This window comes from Coturnix japonica, chromosome 2 (genome assembly GCF_054131305.1).
Source record: "Coturnix japonica strain WE chromosome 2, WE-NBRP24, whole genome shotgun sequence".
Taxonomy (NCBI): domain Eukaryota; kingdom Metazoa; phylum Chordata; class Aves; order Galliformes; family Phasianidae; genus Coturnix; species Coturnix japonica.
Window position 1 is genome coordinate 31,139,943 of NC_140664.1, and position 21,263 is coordinate 31,161,205.

Here is a 21,263-nt window from a genome sequence, read left to right on the forward strand (position 1 = left end):
ATACGTTATCATATCATACAGAGTAAAAGCTCGTTACACCTTTATTTCAAGAAACAGGATGAAAACAGCGGAAAAAAAGCTACTAAACTGAGTCAGCTGATGCACTGCTGTCTCTCGTGTCCATGGCCTTGTAGTCATCTGTGATATGACACTGAATTGCAGCTCTGTAAAAGAATGAGGTGCATTTGTTAAAATTCTTAGCTTGGAGAAAAACAGCCATCAGCCCACACCTATAAAACAACTTCTTCTTACAGCCAGTTCAAACAGACCCACATCCTCCAAACCAAACCAGGTGTTTTTCCTAAATGGGCTCCTCCAAAGCCATGTCACTGCCTATAAATAACTGTTATCGTGTGAAATCTGAGCCTTTCTGCCAGTGAGCGAGCGCTCGAGAGAACAATGTGTTATGCAAAATGAAGTCATATGAATCATATAAAATTTGATTTTTAAGTGGGTACAGGCACTTCAAAGCACAGAAGCGCTCCCTTACCTATCACACTATATATAGGATTATTATTAGTATTATTATTATTTAATGACATAGGAATAAAGAGACGAAAGGAAGCAACCATGGAGAGAAACAAAGGGAGAATTATTCCTAAAAATGGAACCAAATAGTTCTGTCCCACTGAACGTGATGCACATCTCTGTGGTCCATATGACCTCTGGTGTTACTCCGTGTCCTCCTCAGGAGCGCAACTCCAGGGCTGACGTGATTTGCCTACAACCTATTTTTTACCTCACAAACTATGTCATGCTACCCCTCGCCTTTATGCCTCACGCCAGCATTCCAACGCAAATACGAACTGCTCCGTCAATTGTTTTTTATAGGGAAAAGCAATGGCCCCATCCCCCTCCCCGTCCCCATCCCATCCCATCCCATCCCATCCCATCCCCATTCCCATCCCCATCCCATCCCCATCCCCATCCCCATCGCCATCGCCATCCCATCCCCATCCCCATCCCATCCCCATCCCCATCCCCATCCCCATCCCCATCCCCATCCCCATCCCCATCCCCATCCCATCCCATCCCCATCCCCATCCCATCCCCATCCCATCCCCATCCCATCCCCATCCCCATCCCCATCCCCATCCTCATCCCCATCCCATCCCCATCCCCATCCCCATCCCCATCCCATCCCCATCCCCATCCCCATCCCCATCCCATCCCCATCCCCATCCCCATCCCATCCCCCTCCCCGTCCCCATCCCAATCCATCCCCATCCCATCCCATTTCCATCCCATTCAATCCCCATCCCATCCCATCCCATCCCACCCCACCCCATCCCATTTCCATCCCCATCCCCATCCCCATCCCATCCCATCCCATCCCATCCCATCCCATCTCATCCCATCCCATCCCACCCCATCCCATCCCCATCCCCATCCCCATCCCATCCCATCCCATTCAATCCCCATCCCATCCCACCCCATCCCATCCCCATCCCCATCCCCATCCCCATCCCCATCCCCATCCCATCCCCATCCCATCCCATCCCATCCCCATCCCCATCCCCATCCCATCCCATCCCCATCCCCATCCCATCCCATCCCATCCCATCCCATCCCATCCCATCTCATCCCATCCCATCCCATCCCATCCCATCCCATCCCCATCCCATCTCCATCCCTATCCCATCCCTATCCCCTCCCCATCCCCATCCCATCCCATCCCATCCCATCCCATCCCATCCCATCCCATCCCATCCCATCCCATCCCATCCCATCCCATCCCATCCCATCCCATCCCCATCCCATCCCATCCCATCCCCATCCCCATCCCCATCCCCGTCCCGCCCCGGCATCGCCGCCGGCCCCATCCGCCGAAGGCGCGAAACGTGTCGCGCATGCGCCGAGTCTCAGAGCGGGCCCCTTTGGCGCCGCCGCTGCGCTCTGTTCCGCCGTTGCTGCTGCGCACGGGCGGCAGCGTTTGGCGCGGGGAGGGCCGTGATGACGCGCTGCGTGTCGCCAGCCGCGCGACCCACGCAGCGTCCGCCGGGCGCGTGCCTCCTCCTGGGCCAGCGCGATCGGGGCTGCTCCGGGCGGGGGCGGGCGGGGCGAAGGCTCAGTCCTCCTCCCTCCCTGTCCTCCTCCCTCCCTGTCCTCCTCCCTCTCCTCCTCCTCCTCCTCCTCGGGTCCCCTCGCCGAGGGCCCGGCCCCTTCCCTCCGCGGAGCGGGGCCGTGCGGCGGCGCCTCCTCCTGCTGCCGGCCGTGCCGGACAATAGGGGCGAGCGCGGCGCCCGTCTCCCCCGGCCTCGCTTACATGAGCGGCGCCGGGCTCCGGGGCTGACAGCGGTTCCCTCCGAGGCCGAAGGAGCGGCCGCCGGCTCCGGGCCGGGACTCGCCGCCTCGGGCACCGCAGCGCCGTCCCGCTCCTCCGCCCCCCTACCCCCCCCTTCGCCCTCCCCCCCTCGCTGCCGGCGGCGGCTCCTGCCGGGCTTTGGCGGCGGCGGCGGACAAAGGCGCGGGGCCCGGCGCGGCCCGGCCCGGCCCCCCGGGGGGTGCGCGGGCGGTGAGGAGGCGCCGGGCCCCCGCGGGCGTTCTCCCCCCCGCCGCCCCGCTGCGGCGAGCCCCGCGCGGGCAGGTGCGGCGGCGGGCGAGGCCGCTGCCCTGCGGCGGGTCGGCGTCCCGAGACCTCTTCAATGGAAGTATGCTGCCAGCTGCCGGTGCTGCCCCTCGACAGGCCGGTGCCGCAGCACGTCCTCAGCCGCCGTGGGGCCATCAGCTTCAGCTCCAGCTCCGCGCTCTTCGGCTGCCCCAACCCCCGGCAGCTCTCGCAGGTAGGCGCCTGGGGCCGGGCCGGGGGGGCTGCCGGCGGGATGGGCTCCCACGGGGCCCGGGCTGCTCGCGGCCCCGCCGGCCGAGAATGCGACATTTTGTGCGTGCCCGCCGGAGCCGGCCTCGCAGCCTCGGCTGCGGTGCGGGCGGTGACCTCCCGGGGTTATCCCCGGCGGCGGAAGGCTTCGCCTTCGGCTCCTAAGGCAGGGATGCTTCCTGGCATCCAGCTCGGGCCCTTCCAAAAAAGGCCGAGTTTCCGATGGTGCAGCCTAAAGCTGAAGTGATTTTATTGAAATAACGAACGTGCACTGCAGCATTCTGTTTGGGATGCCGAGCTGTGCCTCCCTCCAACTATGAGGACTTGGCAATCCGTCTGGAAGGAGACAAAGCTCCATGGCTTCGCATTGCCATGGTGTTGTTCCCTGCCCACATTACATCAGTCGCAAGATGAGCTCCGTGGTATCTTGTTTCTTCCGATCGTGATGGGAACATTACAGAAACGTGCGTTATGACTATCGGGACAACAGGGAGGTTTTCTTGAGGGCACTGTCCTGAATTTTGGGATACGTGATGGTATGGCCAAGGCCTCCCAGAGAGCAGTAATAGGGTTATGTTCTGGTATAAACCTCTGGAGAACACGTGGAATTGCGGAAGAAAGCGTGTTGGTAGAAGGCAGCTTTTGTCTCCTGAGTGTTTCTTGGAAGGTCTCTTTTGGGACTCTGCATGATGTTGTCCTCACAGAAGATGCAATCTTTGCTGTTCGTGCTTGTGACGGTCATTTCTTTCTCTAAAGGTTTTTTGGTGTTTCGTTAAGGTATTCTCCTCTTTCATGACTTACTGTGCTACACACATAAGTGGAGCATGGGGAGCTGGTGGGCTTGATGTTGTTCCTCTTGGAGCAGTAGTGAAGCTCTTTGTATTAGCATGAGGGGTGTGAGCGTTTGGGAAAGAAGAGTGAGCAAATAAATACCATATTAATTACCAGGAATCTGAATTAGTAAGGGGGTGAAGATAAGCATCCGTTGACCTTCCTTCCACCAAGTACGAATGTAATACTAAATAGCTGAAAACTGTTCTTATGACAAATTAGTTTTCCACATGGCGACTGGGTTAGGGTGTTTTCCATTTACACTCCTTCACCTGATTTTTGTTTGATGATGGTGAGTTTCCTATCTGTGCAAACCTTCCTGAAGGTCCAGTCTAACCAAGCGTGTGTCCCGTGCTAGTGAGAGAAGGGTCTCTTGTTAGAAGAATTCATGGTCTTCTGGAAGAAGGAATGGGAAAAGCGGTTAAAGTGACACAATGTATTTGTTCCTTAAAGTGACACAATGTATTTGTTCCTTTTCCGTTTACTCTCCAGTGCAAGTGAGGGATCTAGTACGTATAAACCTAACAAATTAAATGGCATTTATCTATTTTTCCCCCCTTTTTTAAGCTTCTTGATGTATTTCTTTCTTCCTGCCCAATGTGCTGCAGGTATATTAGGGTGGCTTACAGGGAGGGGTGGTTGTGTAACGTGTCAGAAAGTGAAAACCATACTTATGCTTGACCAAGTAGTATTTCCTTTGGGTAAGTCAGATGGATAAGTCTATGCATACTTAAAAGGGAGCTTGGATATTTAAGGGAGGAACTCTACACACTGTCAGGCTGATTGTGGGACAACAATGTTTTGTTGTCTTTGGACTACCCTTTTCTCCCACTTTGGACTTGCTTACAGATAATAGGATCTGAATCTCTCCCAAACCTGCTGTTATTGTAGGCAAACATAAATAATGGGCCAGAGGTTAAATCTGTGTAACTTCTGGTTAACTTCACCTTGCAAGTCTCCTGGAAGACTCCAGGTATTCCGGTTCCATTTTGTTTCAGGAGGTGTGAATCCTGGTCTGTTGCTTTCTTTCTTCTGTTTGGGCTGGAATTGAGCAATAGGAGATGAAGATGTGTGCTAGAATGCTTAAGAAATAGAATAGTACAAGTTGGAAAGGACCTCTGCTGATCATCCAGCTTAACTCCCCTGCTAGAGGAGGCTCCCTACAGTAGGTTACGCAGGAAGCCAGTGTGTGCAAACAGACCAATATCTTATGATGAAATATGCACTTGTTAGGCTTTTGGCAAAAAGTAAGGTCTTGAAAAGTGAATTCTCCCTTAAAATGTGAAATTTCTTAAGCCTATAATGACTTAAGTCTACCTTTTAGATAAGGAAGCATTCAGGTAGGAAACAGTGGTAAGACAAATACGTACTATGTTAAGTGTAGATTTTAATCATGACAGCGTGGAGCCTGCAAATATTTATCTCATTTAATTTAAGTTTGGTTTAATGTTTTGTTTAAGTTTCACTGATTGGGTTCCAATAGGGTTGTGCATGTTGGTTTTCTTTTTGTTTTTCTTTTTTACAGTGTGAGTATATAGCACTGCTGCAGATGACCTCAGGAGTTGTGGTCTACTCTCATCAGCTCCAGGAAGGATGAATTGTACTTAGAGTATTATTAGTAGATGTTTGTCTAATCTGTTTGTCTAATATGTTTTTGAAGATAGAGTCTTATGAGATGTGGTGAGCTGACATAATTCATTACAGCTGAAGGTTAAAGTCCTGACACCAGGCATATATTATTACTGCTTCCTTTATACCATCTCTGATGCTTGTCAGGCATTCCTGATTCAGTTCAGTGAAGGAACAGCCAACCTGGTTGGGAGGGCTGGGTGGTGACCTGCCATCTCCTAAAGTACCATAGGCTTGGTCAAGATCATCACAATTGATTTAAAGAAAAGGATGGTACCATGAGGCTTTTGAAACCATACCCATAGAAGCCTCAAATAATAGGAATTATGCAATCTTAGCAGACAGTTTAACTGTTGTTAACAGTGCTTAACTGTTCTGTCATTTAAGAGTTCTTTCGTAATACTGAGTTTAGATCTTCCTTGTGGCAATTTGAACCTGTTTCTGTCCCAGGTAAATGTAGATAAAAAACTTACTTCACTTTGCAGTTCTCTTTTATGAATGAATTATTTCATTGTATTCTTCTCTAAGTTCAAAGTATTAATAAGCAGAAGTGGCATCTATTACCTGGAGGTTATTTGTGATAGTTGCTGGTCCAGTCCAGTCAAAGAAAGAACTGCTACTGTGTGGTTTTTTACTGCTTTTATTTTTTAGGTTTTAAATGCTGGTGTCATAAGCTGGTTTTAAGGGCACCTGAATTGGTGATTATTGAAATGATGAGGTATTTCACACTGCTGATATTAAATTGGGGTTCAGTGCGAGGTCAGGTGGATGTTAAGTATTACCTTGGATCGTGCCCTAGGGCTGTTTGTTCCCACTGCTACAAAAGGATGTTTTTAAAATTAAAGGAGACCTTTCAGATGTTAGTTCTGGATTTTTTTGCCTCACGTTGTTTTTAACTTCTGTTATTAATATTAGTTAAAAAGTTGCTAAAACCGGAGCACTGCTTATTTAGTGTGAAATGTTTGTCTCATTTTTTTCTTTTCCTTTAATGAATGAGGGTTTATAATGAAAACCACTTTAGAAACACAGCTGTGAGCACTTTTTGATGACATGCCCGGCATTGCACTCCACACGCACACAAGAAGCAAACCAACAAAAAAACTTGAATCGAGAGGTCAGCACATGTTTGCATGGCATAAGAAGCAGCCTCGGAAACATGTCATAAGTGAGTAAGAGAAAACTTTGGCCTAGGCTGTCATTTTTGCCTCCTTTTTATCCTTCTGCCTTGTTTTTGGTTCCATACTGGCTTTATTGCCTCCAAAAATTACATTAGGAGGGGCTGATGGTAGAGTCGGAATAGAGGTAAAGATCCAGTTTTTGCCTTTCTGCCTGTAAAGGTTGGAAACAAAAGAGATGTAAGTATGAAATTCCATGGAGAGGGAGAGGAGCAAGTAATAAATGGTTCCAATGGAATCTCAGAAATGTAGGCACTGAACTTTTACTTGAAGTATTTGGTGTAATTGTTCACCAGGTCATTTGTAACTTAGTGTCTGCTCCCTAATAACCTAGCTTGTGATCCTTCATTATTGCATCTTAATTTTATGCATTTAAGCAGCGTAGCATCAAGCTCTGTGTCTGTGCACGCTATATGCATCTGAACAATAGACTGTAGGTCATGCATGTGGAATCCTAAGCTTGACTTCAAGAGGACACAGCAGGAAAAAAAGCCAGAAAGAGCAGCTGGAGGTGCCTGGCACCGGGCAGCTCTTCAGTGAGAGGTCCATGAGAATCAGGGCTTCCAAGCAGCAGCCCAATGCCTTGGACAGCTTTTGCTAACATTGCTGATTTGTCCGTTATACCAAGTGTGAGATCCAACTATGTTTCCTGCTGCGTATAGCATTAGGAAACATACGTGTGTTTTTATGGTCTGGACATAGGCACTGGTTGGTCTTCAATCCAACAGTTGCCCCTTTTTGCAATGAGAACATTGACGTGACCTATTTTTTCCTCGGAGCTGCTCGTTTCTGCATTTTCCTCTTGGTTGTGTCAACTTTTTTTTATCAGGTTATTTTTCAGCCCTTGCTGATTCATAGTGTAGCTTCACAAATGATCGTTCGTGCCTGTTAGTAATGAGGAAGCAGCATGTCACAGTGCTAGACCAGGAGTCACGAGCAGTGTGGAGACAGAAGGAATGCCTTATGTTGGGCCTGCTATTGAATGTGGAACTTACCCCAAGCTCCTTTCTTTACACGTTTTCTGTTTTTCATAACTTCTCTTTTATTTGGTTCCAATCCTCTCCGTCAGTGTTTTGCAGCCTCTTGCTCTTTTATTTAGCTTTCTCCTACCATTTCCCGTATCTCTACTGCATGAATAATTAACGAGTGAAAATAATGAAATAATTTTCATGATGTGATTCCTAGCCTCTGGAATTAATTCTGTGTGTTGTTGCTATGCTTGCCATTCCATTCATCTTGTATTTATTGTGTCTGGTTGCTGAGATTGCATCTATTCATATGAGAGGCAGAGACTGACTCTGGCTCTGTGCAGCACGGACAAGTTCAGATTGGGGCTTTTGTGCGCGGCAGTAATTTTATGTGGCAGTTCATTTTTAAAACGCTTTCTGAGTTTTATGACCAATTAATTTTTTTCATACGTTGGAATGTAAAGCAGCCTTGGTACCTTTATTCTGCAAAAGGTCACGGCAGCTTATTGCATGGCCCGTAATTGCCGTGGAAGATCTAAGCAGAATAATAGTTTAAAATGGTCATTAATTAGTTTGTCTTGGATCGCCACAAGTCAATTCTTTGTTACTTCTTTGTCTAGATTGTGTAACACATACACAAAGTATACTTTGTGCATTGTATCAATGTCAACTTTCTGGTGCTGCTTTTGAAAGGGAACTGGTTTGAAATACGAGACTTCAGCCTTGTGCCCTGCATGGTTAAAATTAATTTTCTAAAAACTTAAAACAATTTCGCAAGGATTTGGCTTCGTTTTGATTATTCATATACTAAATTAGGAGCTACTGAGGTAGCGATGTAGTGCAAATATGGGTTGTTGGTCTTAAAAGTGCTTTGTTTGGGATGTCTGTTTCAGAAGCATTTCTTAAAAACCTGTGTTTGCTAAGTCAGTCTCTTTCAGGCTACTGGAGAAAAGTTTCACCTTGGATTAATTTTGACTCAGCGTGGTGATATGCTCAGTGTTGAGGTGAAATTAAACTCTTAGGGAAAAAAATAATGCAATTTTCAGATGCTTCTGTCGTGCTCCGAATGCTGTGGCACATGGAAGGTGATGATGGGATCCTGGGCTCCATCAGAAGAGGGGTGGTTAGCAGGGATAGGGAGGTGATTGTCCCTCTCTACTTGGCTCTTGTGAGGCCCCATCTGGAGTACTGTGTCCAGGTGTGGAGCCCTCTTCAAAAGGGCTGACAATAGCAGGACATGGGGAAATGGTTTTAAGTTAAAAGAGGGAAGATTTAGGTTGGATGTTAGGGGGAAGTTGTTCACTAGGAGAGTGGTTAGGCCCTGGAACAGGCTGCCCAGGGAGGTTGTGGATGCCCCGTCCTTGGAGGTGTTCAAGACCAGGTTGGACGGGGCCCTGGGCAACCTGATCTAGTAAATGTGTATGTTTGGTGGCCCTGCCAGGCAGGGGAGTTGGAACTACATGATCCTTGAGGTCCCTTCCAACCCGGGTCATTCTGTGACTCTGTTGGGCACATCTGGGATGGAATCCTTATTTCTACAGTTCACCTGCTGTCTGTGAAGCCTATGGGGGTGGAAACGAACATGGCGGTAGTAAGAATGCGCTTTGTTGGCACAGTGCCCCATCGTGCTGATGACCAGGGGCTTATTGCTTCCTTGCGTTTTGCTCATCACTCTGCATCTGCAAGTTTCCACTTGTTTTCTGCTGAATTGTAGGTTTCCAAATGTGCTCAGTCACTTTCTAGCATGGAGGATCTCTGATTCATGGCTATTTCTAGGTACTGCGAGGCTATGGCTCCCATTTAAGAACCACCTTCTGACTGGACTAAGCATGTTGTGTTTTCTTTCTTTAAAATCTGCTGAGTTTGCATGCAGACAGTGTGAAATTTGACAGCTCAGATTGGTTTCACATTTCTGGAAAAAAAAAAATATCTGAAGTCATTTAGTTCTCATTTGCTGTGCAAATCTTTGTTAACACAAATCAATGCTTTCTGTGTGTGAATTTGTACGGTTGGGTGTCTAAGATAAATTCATATATATTGTGATATTACTTAAGGGATGTAGTGTGTTCTGTTCTTTACAATGTCCTTTCCTTGTAAATGCAGGATTTGGGATGGACGCGCTAAAAATAAAAGTAAAGAGTTTAATGTTAATTTTGAAAGTCGTGCTAAGGAGCGCTTTTAGCATGAATAGACCTTTGTGTGCACTCAAAGCTAAATAAAATATTCAATTCTGTGTTAATGGCTTCCACTGCTGAAAAAACTGTTTTGTATGAGCAAGCACGGGTGCTTTGTGTCTGCCCATGCGTGTGAGGCCTTACATATGTGTGTCTGGGACCTGGAGCTGAACCTGGGCCTCTCTCATTCCTGTTCAATGTCACGCACAAAATTCCTCAGTGGAACTTGGAAGAGTTTGAGTTTCATTAGACGTGAAGTTTTCCTTGATTTGCTCTGATTATGTCATTAACAAGTAACTGCGGTGTGAATAAGCAGCCAGTGTAATCCATCAGGGCAGCCTGCCAAAAAAGAGAAAGTATTTTATTATAAAAATGCAGTTCTACAAACCTGAATTTAAAAGCTAGTCGGGGAATTGCTTATTTGTATGTTTATATCCTGGGTGTACTGTAAGAAATGTGTAGCCAAATGTTTTGTTTTCTTTCTGGTCTAGAATAACTTTTGTGGCTGTTATCTCACCTCTCCTGCCCTCCTCCCACCCACACTGAGCTTTTTTTTATTTCTGTTGCACCAGCCCAACTCCTCTTTTCTTCTCACTTTCCCCCACTTTGTACACCTGTGATCCAGCAATCTGATTTATTATCTTCCTAACCACACTCCCACAATAATTATAATTAAAACAGATTCCCAGAGTCAGCTTTTCATCGCGAGGTAGAGGGGCAAATTCCTCTCTCTGCTTCTAACTGGAAGTGTGAGGGAGCCAAAATGTGCAGTAGACCTGCCTGAACATTAAGAAGAGCGTGCTGGAATGAGAATAATGAGAACAGCTCTGTGTCAGCAGAAGACTTGACTGTTTCTCCTGCTCCTTGCTGCCAGATGAGATACGTGGAGAGAAAGCGGCTGCTTCCTCTATGAGCAGTGCGTCTTCTTCCCCCTCGTCTCCCCGTAGCAAGCAGCTGGAGGCTACTGACTAGTCAAATGGGATATTTATTACGTGTGAAAGACAACGTGCTGCCCATCAATTCTATCCCCAAGGGTAGAAGAAACACGGGAGAAGGTACAGGCTCCCTCAAGGCTGTGAGGAAGAAGATTATGATGGCTGATGGCTTGGGACTTGGGTAGGTGGATCAGCCTCAGTATGGGGATGTTTTGACACAGTTGCATGCAGTTTCCTTTTCATGTGGCTGCCTTCAGTTGTTTTGGAAACTGAGATATTGTGTCGGGGTGCGGACAAGCAAGTGACTTCCTGACAGATGTGCTCATAAATCTAGATCACGGTAACTGAGCATTCTTACAAAATATAGTGTTTTAGTAGTGCAGTCCAGTAGTGGGCTGGAGTTTCTCTTCAGGGCACACATCTGTCATGGTAGGAGTGATGCTGGTCTGAATTCATTCCAGCTAATATATTGATGTCGCAGTTGAAGGTGCACTGAGAAGGTTTCATGTTTAGTCACTCATAAATCAGCACTTCCGTTAAAAAAAAAAAAAAAAAAAAAAAGACCAAAAAAACCCACAACCCCAAAGACTTTTCAGCTGCATAGTGAAGTTTTCATGCATTTGGTCATCACTTGAAATATGGACGGGAAAGGAGTCTTGTTAGTAATGCCCCATCTTAACTTTTCTTTTGGAGCGATAAAAGCATGCGCTTAATACTCAAAAAATCTGGAGTGCTTACAGTTCCCTGATTGTTACCTGTAGAATTAAAGAAGGCCAACTTGAACTTTTTACCTTGAGAATTGCATAATATTTCACATACTTGTGAAAGACTGTCCCCCATTCATTTTGTCCCCCTTTCAAGAAGGGTCTTGTTATTCTCCTGAGTTCGGTCATCCTATTTATGTTCCTGCCACAAAAAGTGGGATAATTTAGCAAACCTACCATAAGACAAAAGTAAACATGGCAAATTGCAGGTACTAAATTCCTTACCTTTTTCTTGCAGGGGGTGCAGTGGAATTGTACTCAGCAATCTTGAGCTCTTTTAAAGAGAAAAAAGGCTTCACCTCCTGTGGGGGGTTGAATGATTGAAGCTATGGTTACCTTGGTGGGTTTTTTTGCTTTTTGGTTTTTTGTTCCTGTAATATTCTGGCATTATTTTTGCCAGTGCCCTCCAGCTTAAGCTGAGGAGTGAAGGAATGTTGTGTGTCTTAATAAGAGGCCCTTGATTGAAGTCTTCCCCTACTGCCTTTTGATACAATAGAATTCAAGTGAAATAATCCATGCACTACAATGCTAATCCATTTTCACGAGCTTTTTAGGAGGGATGATCCCAGAGAATTAGACAAAAAGTTGTTTTTCGTGATTGGTTGAATAAGTAGGGAAGGCTAGTATGGCTAATTAAGTTTAAGACTGTTTTCCTTTCTCTTGGATTCTGGTGTATTAATAACAGTGTAGGAAAGAGGCCATGTTTTAAACAAAGGAAACAATAAAAAACAGACTTTGATATCAATTTGGGAGACAGGAGGTCAGTTTTTTTCTCTTATAGTGAATGGGGCAGAGGGTCTGAGTGGGTGGGGGAGAGGGGAGATGGTGAGAAGTTAAAGAACACATCTTATGTGCATTTTCTTTTTTAATGAAGTGATGAAAATCTTAAAGAAAAATGTTGTTTCTGTTGTTCCTCAAGATAAGGTATTAGAAGCTGAGCATGGTATTTATTTATTTAATGCGTTGTATAAAATGGAGGCAAGTTCTTTAAGTCTGTGCTGTTTGACACTCTCCAATGCTGAGCTTAGTGTTTGGTGATGAACATTTATTGGAGCCGTGGGTGGTATTATTTTTTTAAGTGGTATTCCTTTAAACAGAATGTCTCCATTTTCAGATGATAGATGTATTTAATGTCCACAGTCTTAATTTCAGGGCTCTTTTTGTTGTTAATTTAAGCAGTATGGGTCACAGTGTTGCTTCTCACTGCGTATCCTTACTCCTTCTCTTGTGCTGACTCTTGCACTCCTCTGACCCCGCAGAGTCCTGGCTCGCACAGCTAAAGCAGCAAAAGCCCTTCCCTTTTTTCTGCCTCCTTTGCGCTGCTTGGCTTTCTGCGGGGTGTGAGGCAAGGAACGGGAGCTGCAGGCGGAGGCAGCACTGACCCGAGTTGTGTGCACAGCATTGGAGGAATGTCCAGAGCAGCTGACACTGCGTGATTGTTTCAGTTTCTCCCCAAAGGAGTGGGTTGAATAAATGCCCTATTGTTATCCAAATCAACTAATGCACTGTGTTGTGCTGTTTAGTATTTGTGAAAAGGCATCCTGCACCCCGTGGCTCTTATACATTAGTATTTGGATAACTTCCACATCTGTAATTTTGTCGTTAGTAGATGAGGCCGCGTTTCTGTGCAGTTTGGGTATTGGATAGACTTGACTTGGTAATGAGAATGCTTTAAGAGGTAGGCTATCATTAACCTTTGAACAAGTGCTTGACAGACCACATTAAGTCTAGTCTAAAGAATGTGTATTTTTTCCCCCTTTTTAACAATAAAACACCCAATTTGGAAATTTGGATGATAGACTTGGCAAAATAATGGAAAAAAAAAAAAGTGGGGGGTATTTTTTTTTATATATGAACACTGCGTTTAGAAATAATGTACAAATGAAAGGTTATTTTCTCATGAAACTGAAAGCTTCTTTCCTTTCTGCACCTTGCACTGAAAAGTGGCTGCGGTTGTTACAGCTTATAAATGAAATGTGTCAGAACAGGAGAATCATTCTTTTGTCTTTGGAGAAGTGCTGAGAATACTTAAAAGGTTTGTGAGTGTCTGACTGAATATATGTACATTAAAATGTGATAACTAGATGATGGTGTGGTGGGTGCTGCATAGATTCAGAAAGATAAAAGGCAGCTCTCAGGCTGCCATTTGCAGAGTTGCTGTCTTACATCTGACAGGTCACAGGACAAAACTATATTGTAAAAATACCCATTTCTGGAAGATCTGTTGCTTTCATTTTGTATTTCTGAACAATAAGCTTATACTTATTAGATTTATCTTTTTTTTTTTTAATCATTTACAGTGAGGTTTTAGAAGTACTTAGTTGGAATGAGCTATATATAAAGGCAAATTGGTTTTATGCCATTATATGTTAGTGCTTCAGTATGTCAGGTGTCTGTTTGATTTATCCTTTTTTGTCCCCCCCCACCCCTCCCGGATTTGTAGCTGTTGTGTATCTGTGTATCTCCTTTAGAGTCTGTGGAGGTTGCCCTGAAGTGTGTCTTAGACCAACTACAGTCATACCATAATAGCCATTCCCTGTGTTACTGAGTTGCCAACCTGAACAAATTTGGATTGACTCATTCCATGTGTTCACAGTTGCTCAGCCTTTGGTTTCTGCTGAAGTTAGTAGAGCGTGCAGCATGCTGATGATGTTGACTGGCAGAATTATTTCCAATCCCAGACTGCAGTGAGTCCATCCAGTTCGATGGAGGTATATGCGAGTAGGTTGTTAGGGGCCTTTGTGGAACACATCTTGTGCTAGGAGCAGTGCCTTTGGGGATGCCCTGTGCAGGCCTACCATGCACAGCACTAGGGGAATGTTGGTGTACAGGGGAATTTAGGAACCGTCGATGCATGGGAAATAAATGCATCATGATAGAAGATGGCAGAGGAAAAAACAGGGAGCTGCAGCAATCGATACATTGAATCCCTTTGAAGTGTTGCTGGCTGCAGGGGATACAGTGTCAGGGTTTTCCATGAAGTTCCCTTTCTAACATTTGTGAGATCAAAGCACTAGGGTAAGCTAAGTGCTGTGCCCAGGCTCGTGCCACCAGCCCTTTCTAGGGTTTGTCCTGCTTGTTAAAAGAAGGCTAGAATAATTGATATGAAGTGCTTGATGGCAGAACATAATATTGTTTTGAAAGCAGTACATTTTTGTTTAATGCACGCATTGATCTCCATCTGTTTCATCTGTTGCGTTTTCTGTGTGCACCGCCTTGTTTGTGGCCTTGCTCTCATAACATCCCTCACATGATGGCTCAGATACAGTTCCTCAGACCTTTTGTGAGGACCCTGAATTTCCTTTTACTTAGAAGGTGCTAATGAAAGCAGTCATGGTAAATTAAGAAAATGGATTTATGTAATATGGGATATTTATGACATCAATATGCTTAAAGTTTTGAGCAGATCCCTGCTCAGTAAATTCCACTGATTTCATTGCTTTAGGGAACAAGGAGGAAAAGCAGCACCTCAGGGGAAGGAGGAGTAAGTTGTGGACTCAAAGGATTTCCCTGGACACTTGTAGTACTTGTGTATGGTGTCCCCCATTAGTCTATGCTTTCCTCTGAGCTTCTTATGAGGAGGAGGTTTTTGCTGTGCCCCTGTTTCTCTGCAGGTGAGTGTGTTGTAGAGCATGTGGCAGTGTGAACACAATGTGAAGAGGTCTCCAGTGAAGGCAGGAGAAAAAACACTGGTTAGCATTAAGACTCCTGCTCGACTGCCTCATAAAAACCATATAATGGCCTACCGTGCTGCAGGGCAGTCAGGCAGGTCTTACTTTTCAGCTTAGGTTCTGCCAGTGCCATTTTAGGCCTCTTGGGGCCTCTGCTTTGGCTTTGAACTAACTGCCTCACATCCATCTGATCACAAGTGCTGTCTCACAGCTGTACTTTAGGTGCTCCCAATCTAGGGCCCAGATGCTGCTGCTTTGCCTCAGCCCCAGCAGGTCCTGGAGGGGTGCTATTTGCATGCAAACTGGGGCTATAGGGGCTGCATGTAAGTGGGCTGGGCACATGTTTACCAGCAGGTTCAAAAGCCCTGTCTTGCAGGCTGACCTGAGGTGGGCTCAATTTACATTGCAACATGTAAAGAATTTGTGCTCTGGTAGTAAAAAGATCTTTTTAAGCAAGGCTGTTAAGTTGCTTAGTAACTGAGGAAGAGAGTTAGTGGTCAGAGATGAACTAATAAAGTTGAAATAGAGTACTGGTGCTCTCCAGAGATGGGGTTGTATGAGACAAAAGAAGTATGCTTTAGTCTTGTCCCTTGACTTTTATGTAGGTACAAAGGGTGTCCCAGGTGCAAACTCCTACTGCTTTCCGATGCCAAACTGGTTCATTCTTTCTCTCTTTCACATGCATTTCTTGTTTAAGTGTAAGCATGCATGCTTTAAAAAGATATACGATGGGTGGATGAACAGGGCTCGGAATTCTTGTCTTGGAATCAGCACAGATCATATTATAGCAGAACTATGCCTTCCTGAAGACGAGGAATGGGTTTTAAGTGTGCTAAGGGCCACTCTTGAGGCCATGGGGCACAAGTAATTTCTAATTAGCCCATGGTGGAATGTGTCATTGAGGTTTTTGAAACTTTCTGTTCTATAAGGTAGATATTCCAGCTTGTTTCTCAAGACGTCTTACCGTGTTGAAATCCGCATGACACCACCTGGAGGGTTCTACTTTAAATTGCTTTGGCTTTGTGATGTGTATCTCTGAAGCCAGCTGACAACTGAAAGTGTTAGAACATCTGCAGGAACCACATTACATAAACGTGTTGGCAACAATGTCAATTCTTCCCACACATTCAGATAAAACTGGTACGGCTGTTCTATCTTCTTAATCAGCTTTGTCCAGCCATCAAGGTGATTTGTCTCTGGAAATGATGTCAGTTAGGTAAGAATGTGTGTGTACCTCACGTATTGGCAGGGAAACTGCAGTTGTAAGAAGCTGAGAAGGAAGAGTGTGGAAGCTGAAGAGGTTGGTGCTGCCATTCCCTTTTGGAAGATGGAACCTACAGAATGTCGTCAGCATCGTGGTTCTTTGTGCTAACTGGTTGCAGGGTATGAAGATTTAAGTGCGAAATACAACGCTGTTCTTGTCTGAACTTCTAGGCTTTTTTTTTTTTTCCTTTCTGCAAGTAAATGATGATATGGGTAACACAAACTGCTTCAGTGTTGCCTAGGATATTGCCAGGGCTGTGCATTGAAAGCTTACAGAGCAACGTTCCAGAAGTTTTATCTGTACTGACAAACGTGACCAACTCCACTTGCAACCTGAATATATTTTTGTGTCAGTTGCTAAGTTCACGTGATTAAGTTCTTTCCTTAAAAGTCAATTGTTATATAAGCATGCTGAATTTATTATGATTTTGCTGATACTATTGATTTAGATAATTTGATTAACAACACTTTGTGCGTCACTGCATATAAAAATTATTTTTGTATCCTCTTGCTTTCATTCAAGTACAATAGGTGAAGCATTGCAGTTACAGCTCCTGGAATTCATGTGCTTTTTTGTTCCCTGGCTTTCATTCATGTAAATGGAGGGCATTAAAGTTAAGACGAATGCTTTCTCATTATTTTTATTAAGCTCCTCTGTTTTCAGCTTTCATTTTAAGAGTACGTGTTTTCAGTAACTCTTAAGGCAAAAGGCCAAGTTCTTAGTATCTCTGTAACAATTAACTTTGTCTGGTGTTCTCCTATTGATGGGGAAAAAGGGAAGTGAAACTTTTAGTGTCTTTAAAATGTCAGGAAAATGGAGGGTGAGTATTAGATGTTCAACTTCTGTATGCTTTACAAAGTAAGTTTTTATCTTAGCCATTAAATTGTAGCATTTTGGCACAGGTTACTGCTATTCCTGAAAGCAGTCCCTTGATAGGGCTTTCTAAGACTCTTTAAGTATTTGCTTTTTCAGTGACAGCAGGGGAAGGAAAGGTCTTTGCTGTTAATGTCTTAGGTTGGTTATATGTCTGCTGTACAGGACTGCATTTCTTCTACAACAAACTTATTGTGTGGATTAATGATTGTGGCTCCGTCGACTGCCATCACAGTCACTGCCATCACAGTACAGAACCCAATATACAGCCTTAGTCCACAGTCATCACATAGATCCACTCTTTGGTGTTCTCATACCTTACAGAGACCTTCATTGTGCTAAACAAATTAAGTTGCAGGGTGCTGATATTCTGGAGATAACAATTCTACAGAATTGATATGCCTTTTAGATGTATTAAAGTTCTTGGCTGTTTGAAACGTTTGAGTTCTGTGTACTGTTTCACATCATATGCTGTTTCTAGTTAATCACTTCGTTTCTGATCTGATGATGCTTTTAGTGCTGAATCCTTCTTGGTAGCTCGCCTGTCAATCTTGACCACGGGCACAACAAGCTTGTTTTTCTTACTAGAAGACCAGATTCCAACCCTCCTCTATGCCAGTTTTTTCATCAAGATCAGAGACAGTAAGGGATTATTAGTAGGACTGCTGTCATTTCAAGTGATACTGTTGGTATGATGTTGATTTGATCTGATGGGATTTGACAACACCTGCAGTTTAAAAAATAGAAGTCTCTTACCTACTGATGATGCATGGACACACTGAGGAAATGAGTCACCTAGTATATATTTTCCTTGGTTTTCATTGGAGAAAGTGGATAGGAATCTGAGGAGCCTTCTGCACGTGTGTAGCAGGCTTTGACACGCACAGATTTAGTGCATATGTGTAGGCTGTTCCCATATTCATAAGCTCCCTTAGTTTGTAACAGACTTTATCATAGAAAATGAGCTCAGTGCCCAGAACGTGCTGATTTTCTGTGATACCAAGTTGCTCTCTGAAGGATTTCCAGATCTCTGGCAGCCCAGATTGATGAATGTATGGAAATTGGATAGGTTAATTTTAAGAACTTTGTCCAAACTGGTGAAGTTAGCAGATGTGCTATTGCATAGACGTGCCAAAATGGAAACAGGATGGGGAAAAGTAGTCTGCCTGCTGCTTGTTGAGGGAAGCAAGAACATGCCTGCTTTCTCCTTTGGTTCCCTGCTAGTGTGAGCTGTGGAGCCTGGTCTCTTCCTGATTAATCTGGTGTGGTGATGGGTGTCAGGGGCTTAGCTCCTCCCTGCAGTTAGATAACTGTGGCGGCTGGCAATTAGCAAACAGCCAGTGGATGCTGCCTGCTTTTAGAGCTCACGGGCTGTGTAAACTTACAGATTCATGGATTCACTCCTTTGCTTTCGGGTCCTGCAGATAATTTACTTTTCTGACTCGAGGAAGCTTGCTCATTTCATTTGAGGACAAACTCTTATGTCTTGCTCCAAGCCTGAGGCGAGTTTCCCCAGCCTCCCCTTTTCACATGCTTGGGTAATAAACTATCTTACTGTCAGATTTTCTGGGAGCTTTGGAGACCTTGATTAAAAAAAGGTTTCTCTGCAGCATGAAAGCTTAAAGACAAGAGAAGCTGAGCAGTGCTGCTGAATGGATCTTTGTGGTGCTTCAGCAATGCTCGTGTGTGTTTCTCAGGAATCTGTAGGTTGGTTGTACATATAGTGCAAGAGAAAGGCAGGCAGTGGAAGGTGGCATTGCAACTTGTGAAAGGTGAAACTGAGCAATCGTAGCAAGTTGTAAATTGGAGGAAAAAAGGTACAGTTCCTTGAGAATTGTCTCATGGAGCCCCCTAAGTCTTCCTGTCTAAATTAAGAACAAATGAAAGTAAGTAGTTCTGATACTTGTGGAATAGCAGAGTATCCTGAGTTGGAAGGGACCCACAAAGATCATCGAGTGCAACTCTTGGCTCCAAGTCATTTCTAGTGTTGTTTGAAGTGCAGTGGCGGTGGTTTCAGTCCAGCTGTCCATTGGGTTCCTTACATTCCTTCCTTTTATTTACTTTAAATGCTGTCAGCTCTACAAATCACTGCTCTTCTTCCAATTCTAAAGAATTTCAGTGTTGCAAAAGAACAAACTATAGACGTTGGATGGAGAAAGATGTAAGAAGTCCATCAGGTAAACTTGTAAGAGTATATTTGATACAGATGTAGTAAAATGGCTGGGGAAGAAAGTAAAATAAGTATTGTATTGTTGGATAGAAGAGAAGAGTGATGGAAGACTGAGGGGTTTTGCACCTGGATGGAGGTGACAGGACAGCATGTGGGGGGGCTGGAACCACATGAGTCGAGTTTTTTTTGTATCATTTCCTCTTCCTCCTCCAAGTTTTGTGTTATACTGAAACCCGCTTTGCAAAAGCAGGGAATAAGAGAGATATGTAATAACGTGGGTGTGTTTGGGTGCACCCCAGCCCTGTATATGGTACCCCCACATGCACATTACCATATCACATAGCACAGCAGTCTCAGTTAAGGTATTCGCAAAATACTTAGGATAGTACTCCTGTACCAAGGAATAATCAGATGATTTGAGTTTGTCGAATAAACTGCTCTATACCTGTTAATTTTGAACCAAACAATTATTTTTATTAAACAAGGAAACTTAATTATAGTTACGTTTAGTCTCATTGGAATAATTGCAAAGGTTCTTAGAAGGATCTCAAGTGCTGTGCTGTGCTCTTGTGGCTAACCTGTTCAAAGCTTTGCTTGATGTTACATTTTCAGGGTCAAAGGCATTTCAGATTGAACCGTGTACCTGAAAACTCACTCATCACTAAGGGCAGATTGCTTTACAGTTAGCTCCCTCTCCCCATTTAGCTCCTGTTTCTGTACGCCTGGGACTTAGGAGGCATTGGGTGTTCAACTGACCTGCCTTGAGGAAGCAACTTTGGACAATTTCTAAGCCTCGGAATCTTAAAGATTTTTGTTTATCTTTTGGGTTTATAGATAATAGAAGCAGCAAATCCACTGTAGAAAGTTCAGTTGTCCAGGCAATTATATAAGTATATATTTACTGAGTATAATTTTGAGGACAGCTTATTTACTGATAAGGACAGATATTTTCTGAGGTTAATTTTGAGGACATATTTTGGTTTTGTTATTAAAACCTGGTGATTGATGCATTTAGTTCATGTTTTCGAGCTACTGACATGGCCTTTATGATGAATCTGGTTTGCAACTTTGGTTGATCATGTGGATGAGGGATGTTCTGACCTAATGAAATTTCCATAGTACTTTTTTTCGAAAACACAAAAACCACCCTGTGATCGAATGTTTTACTTCCCTTATTGATGTAATTTTGAAGAGCAGCCATGCATTTAGGAAATACGCATTTGGGTTATTTTTGCAGTCTGCATTAACATTCTTACATTGAGGAATTTGAATTCTAATGGTATTCGCTTGCAGGAGGAGCTGTGCTTATAGGAGGGATGTAGTGATTTACAAACTGGAGGAATACAGTCCTAACAGTCTGAAATAAGGTGCCCAGAAGGACTGAGGTTTGGACTGTGACCTTTGTGTTGGGCTGGGGTTTTGAAATGAATTCTTGAGAAATTCTCTGATCATTCTGATGAATGATTTAGAGAAGCCACTGAGAAAATCATAGTTCTGCCTTTATAGTTTGAGCACTTGACGATACGTGAGGCCTGTTGCCATTTCAGACCTTTCACTTTTCTTTTTAAATAAATAATTATGACTTATTTATGGGAGCACCAACCTATGTGCTTATACTGATCTGAGAGCTCTTGGAAAAGCAGCATGTAATTTTACTCTTGGTCTATTTAAAAAGAAACAAAGTGTATGTTGTAAGAGTTAAGCTACATCAGCATTCTCTTTTTTGGGGGGAGGGGACATAAAATTAACAACATCGTAACTATGGGTTATAAACACGTGACCATGTTGGGTAATAATTTATTGCTATGAAAACTTTTCGGAGCAGGATATTTCCTAAAAGATGTTTTCAATTGTCTGGAAGAACATATCTGACATTTCCTTGAAGAACAGAAGCCATTTATTAGAAATGCTCATCTCTCTCAAAGTAGACTAAAAATTCAGTGTTTAAAAATAATTGATTTGTATATATATATTTTATATATACATTTTAT

The 21,263-nt window shown here is 44.1% G+C and overlaps 1 protein-coding gene across 5 annotated transcripts in view; it reads left to right on the forward strand.

Moving 5' to 3' along the window:
- The first annotated feature begins 2,087 nt into the window (after window positions 1-2,087).
- Window positions 2,088-21,263, forward strand: part of PDE7A (phosphodiesterase 7A) — a 78,155-nt gene continuing 58,979 nt past the window's right edge. For all 5 annotated transcript variants that reach the window (XM_015855681.3, XM_085539504.1, XM_015855682.3 and 2 more), the window contains exon 1: window positions 2,088-2,783. In XM_015855681.3, coding sequence (XP_015711167.1) covers window positions 2,646-2,783 — 138 coding nt within the window. In that variant the 5' untranslated portion in view covers window positions 2,088-2,645. The remainder of the gene's footprint in view (window positions 2,784-21,263) is intronic.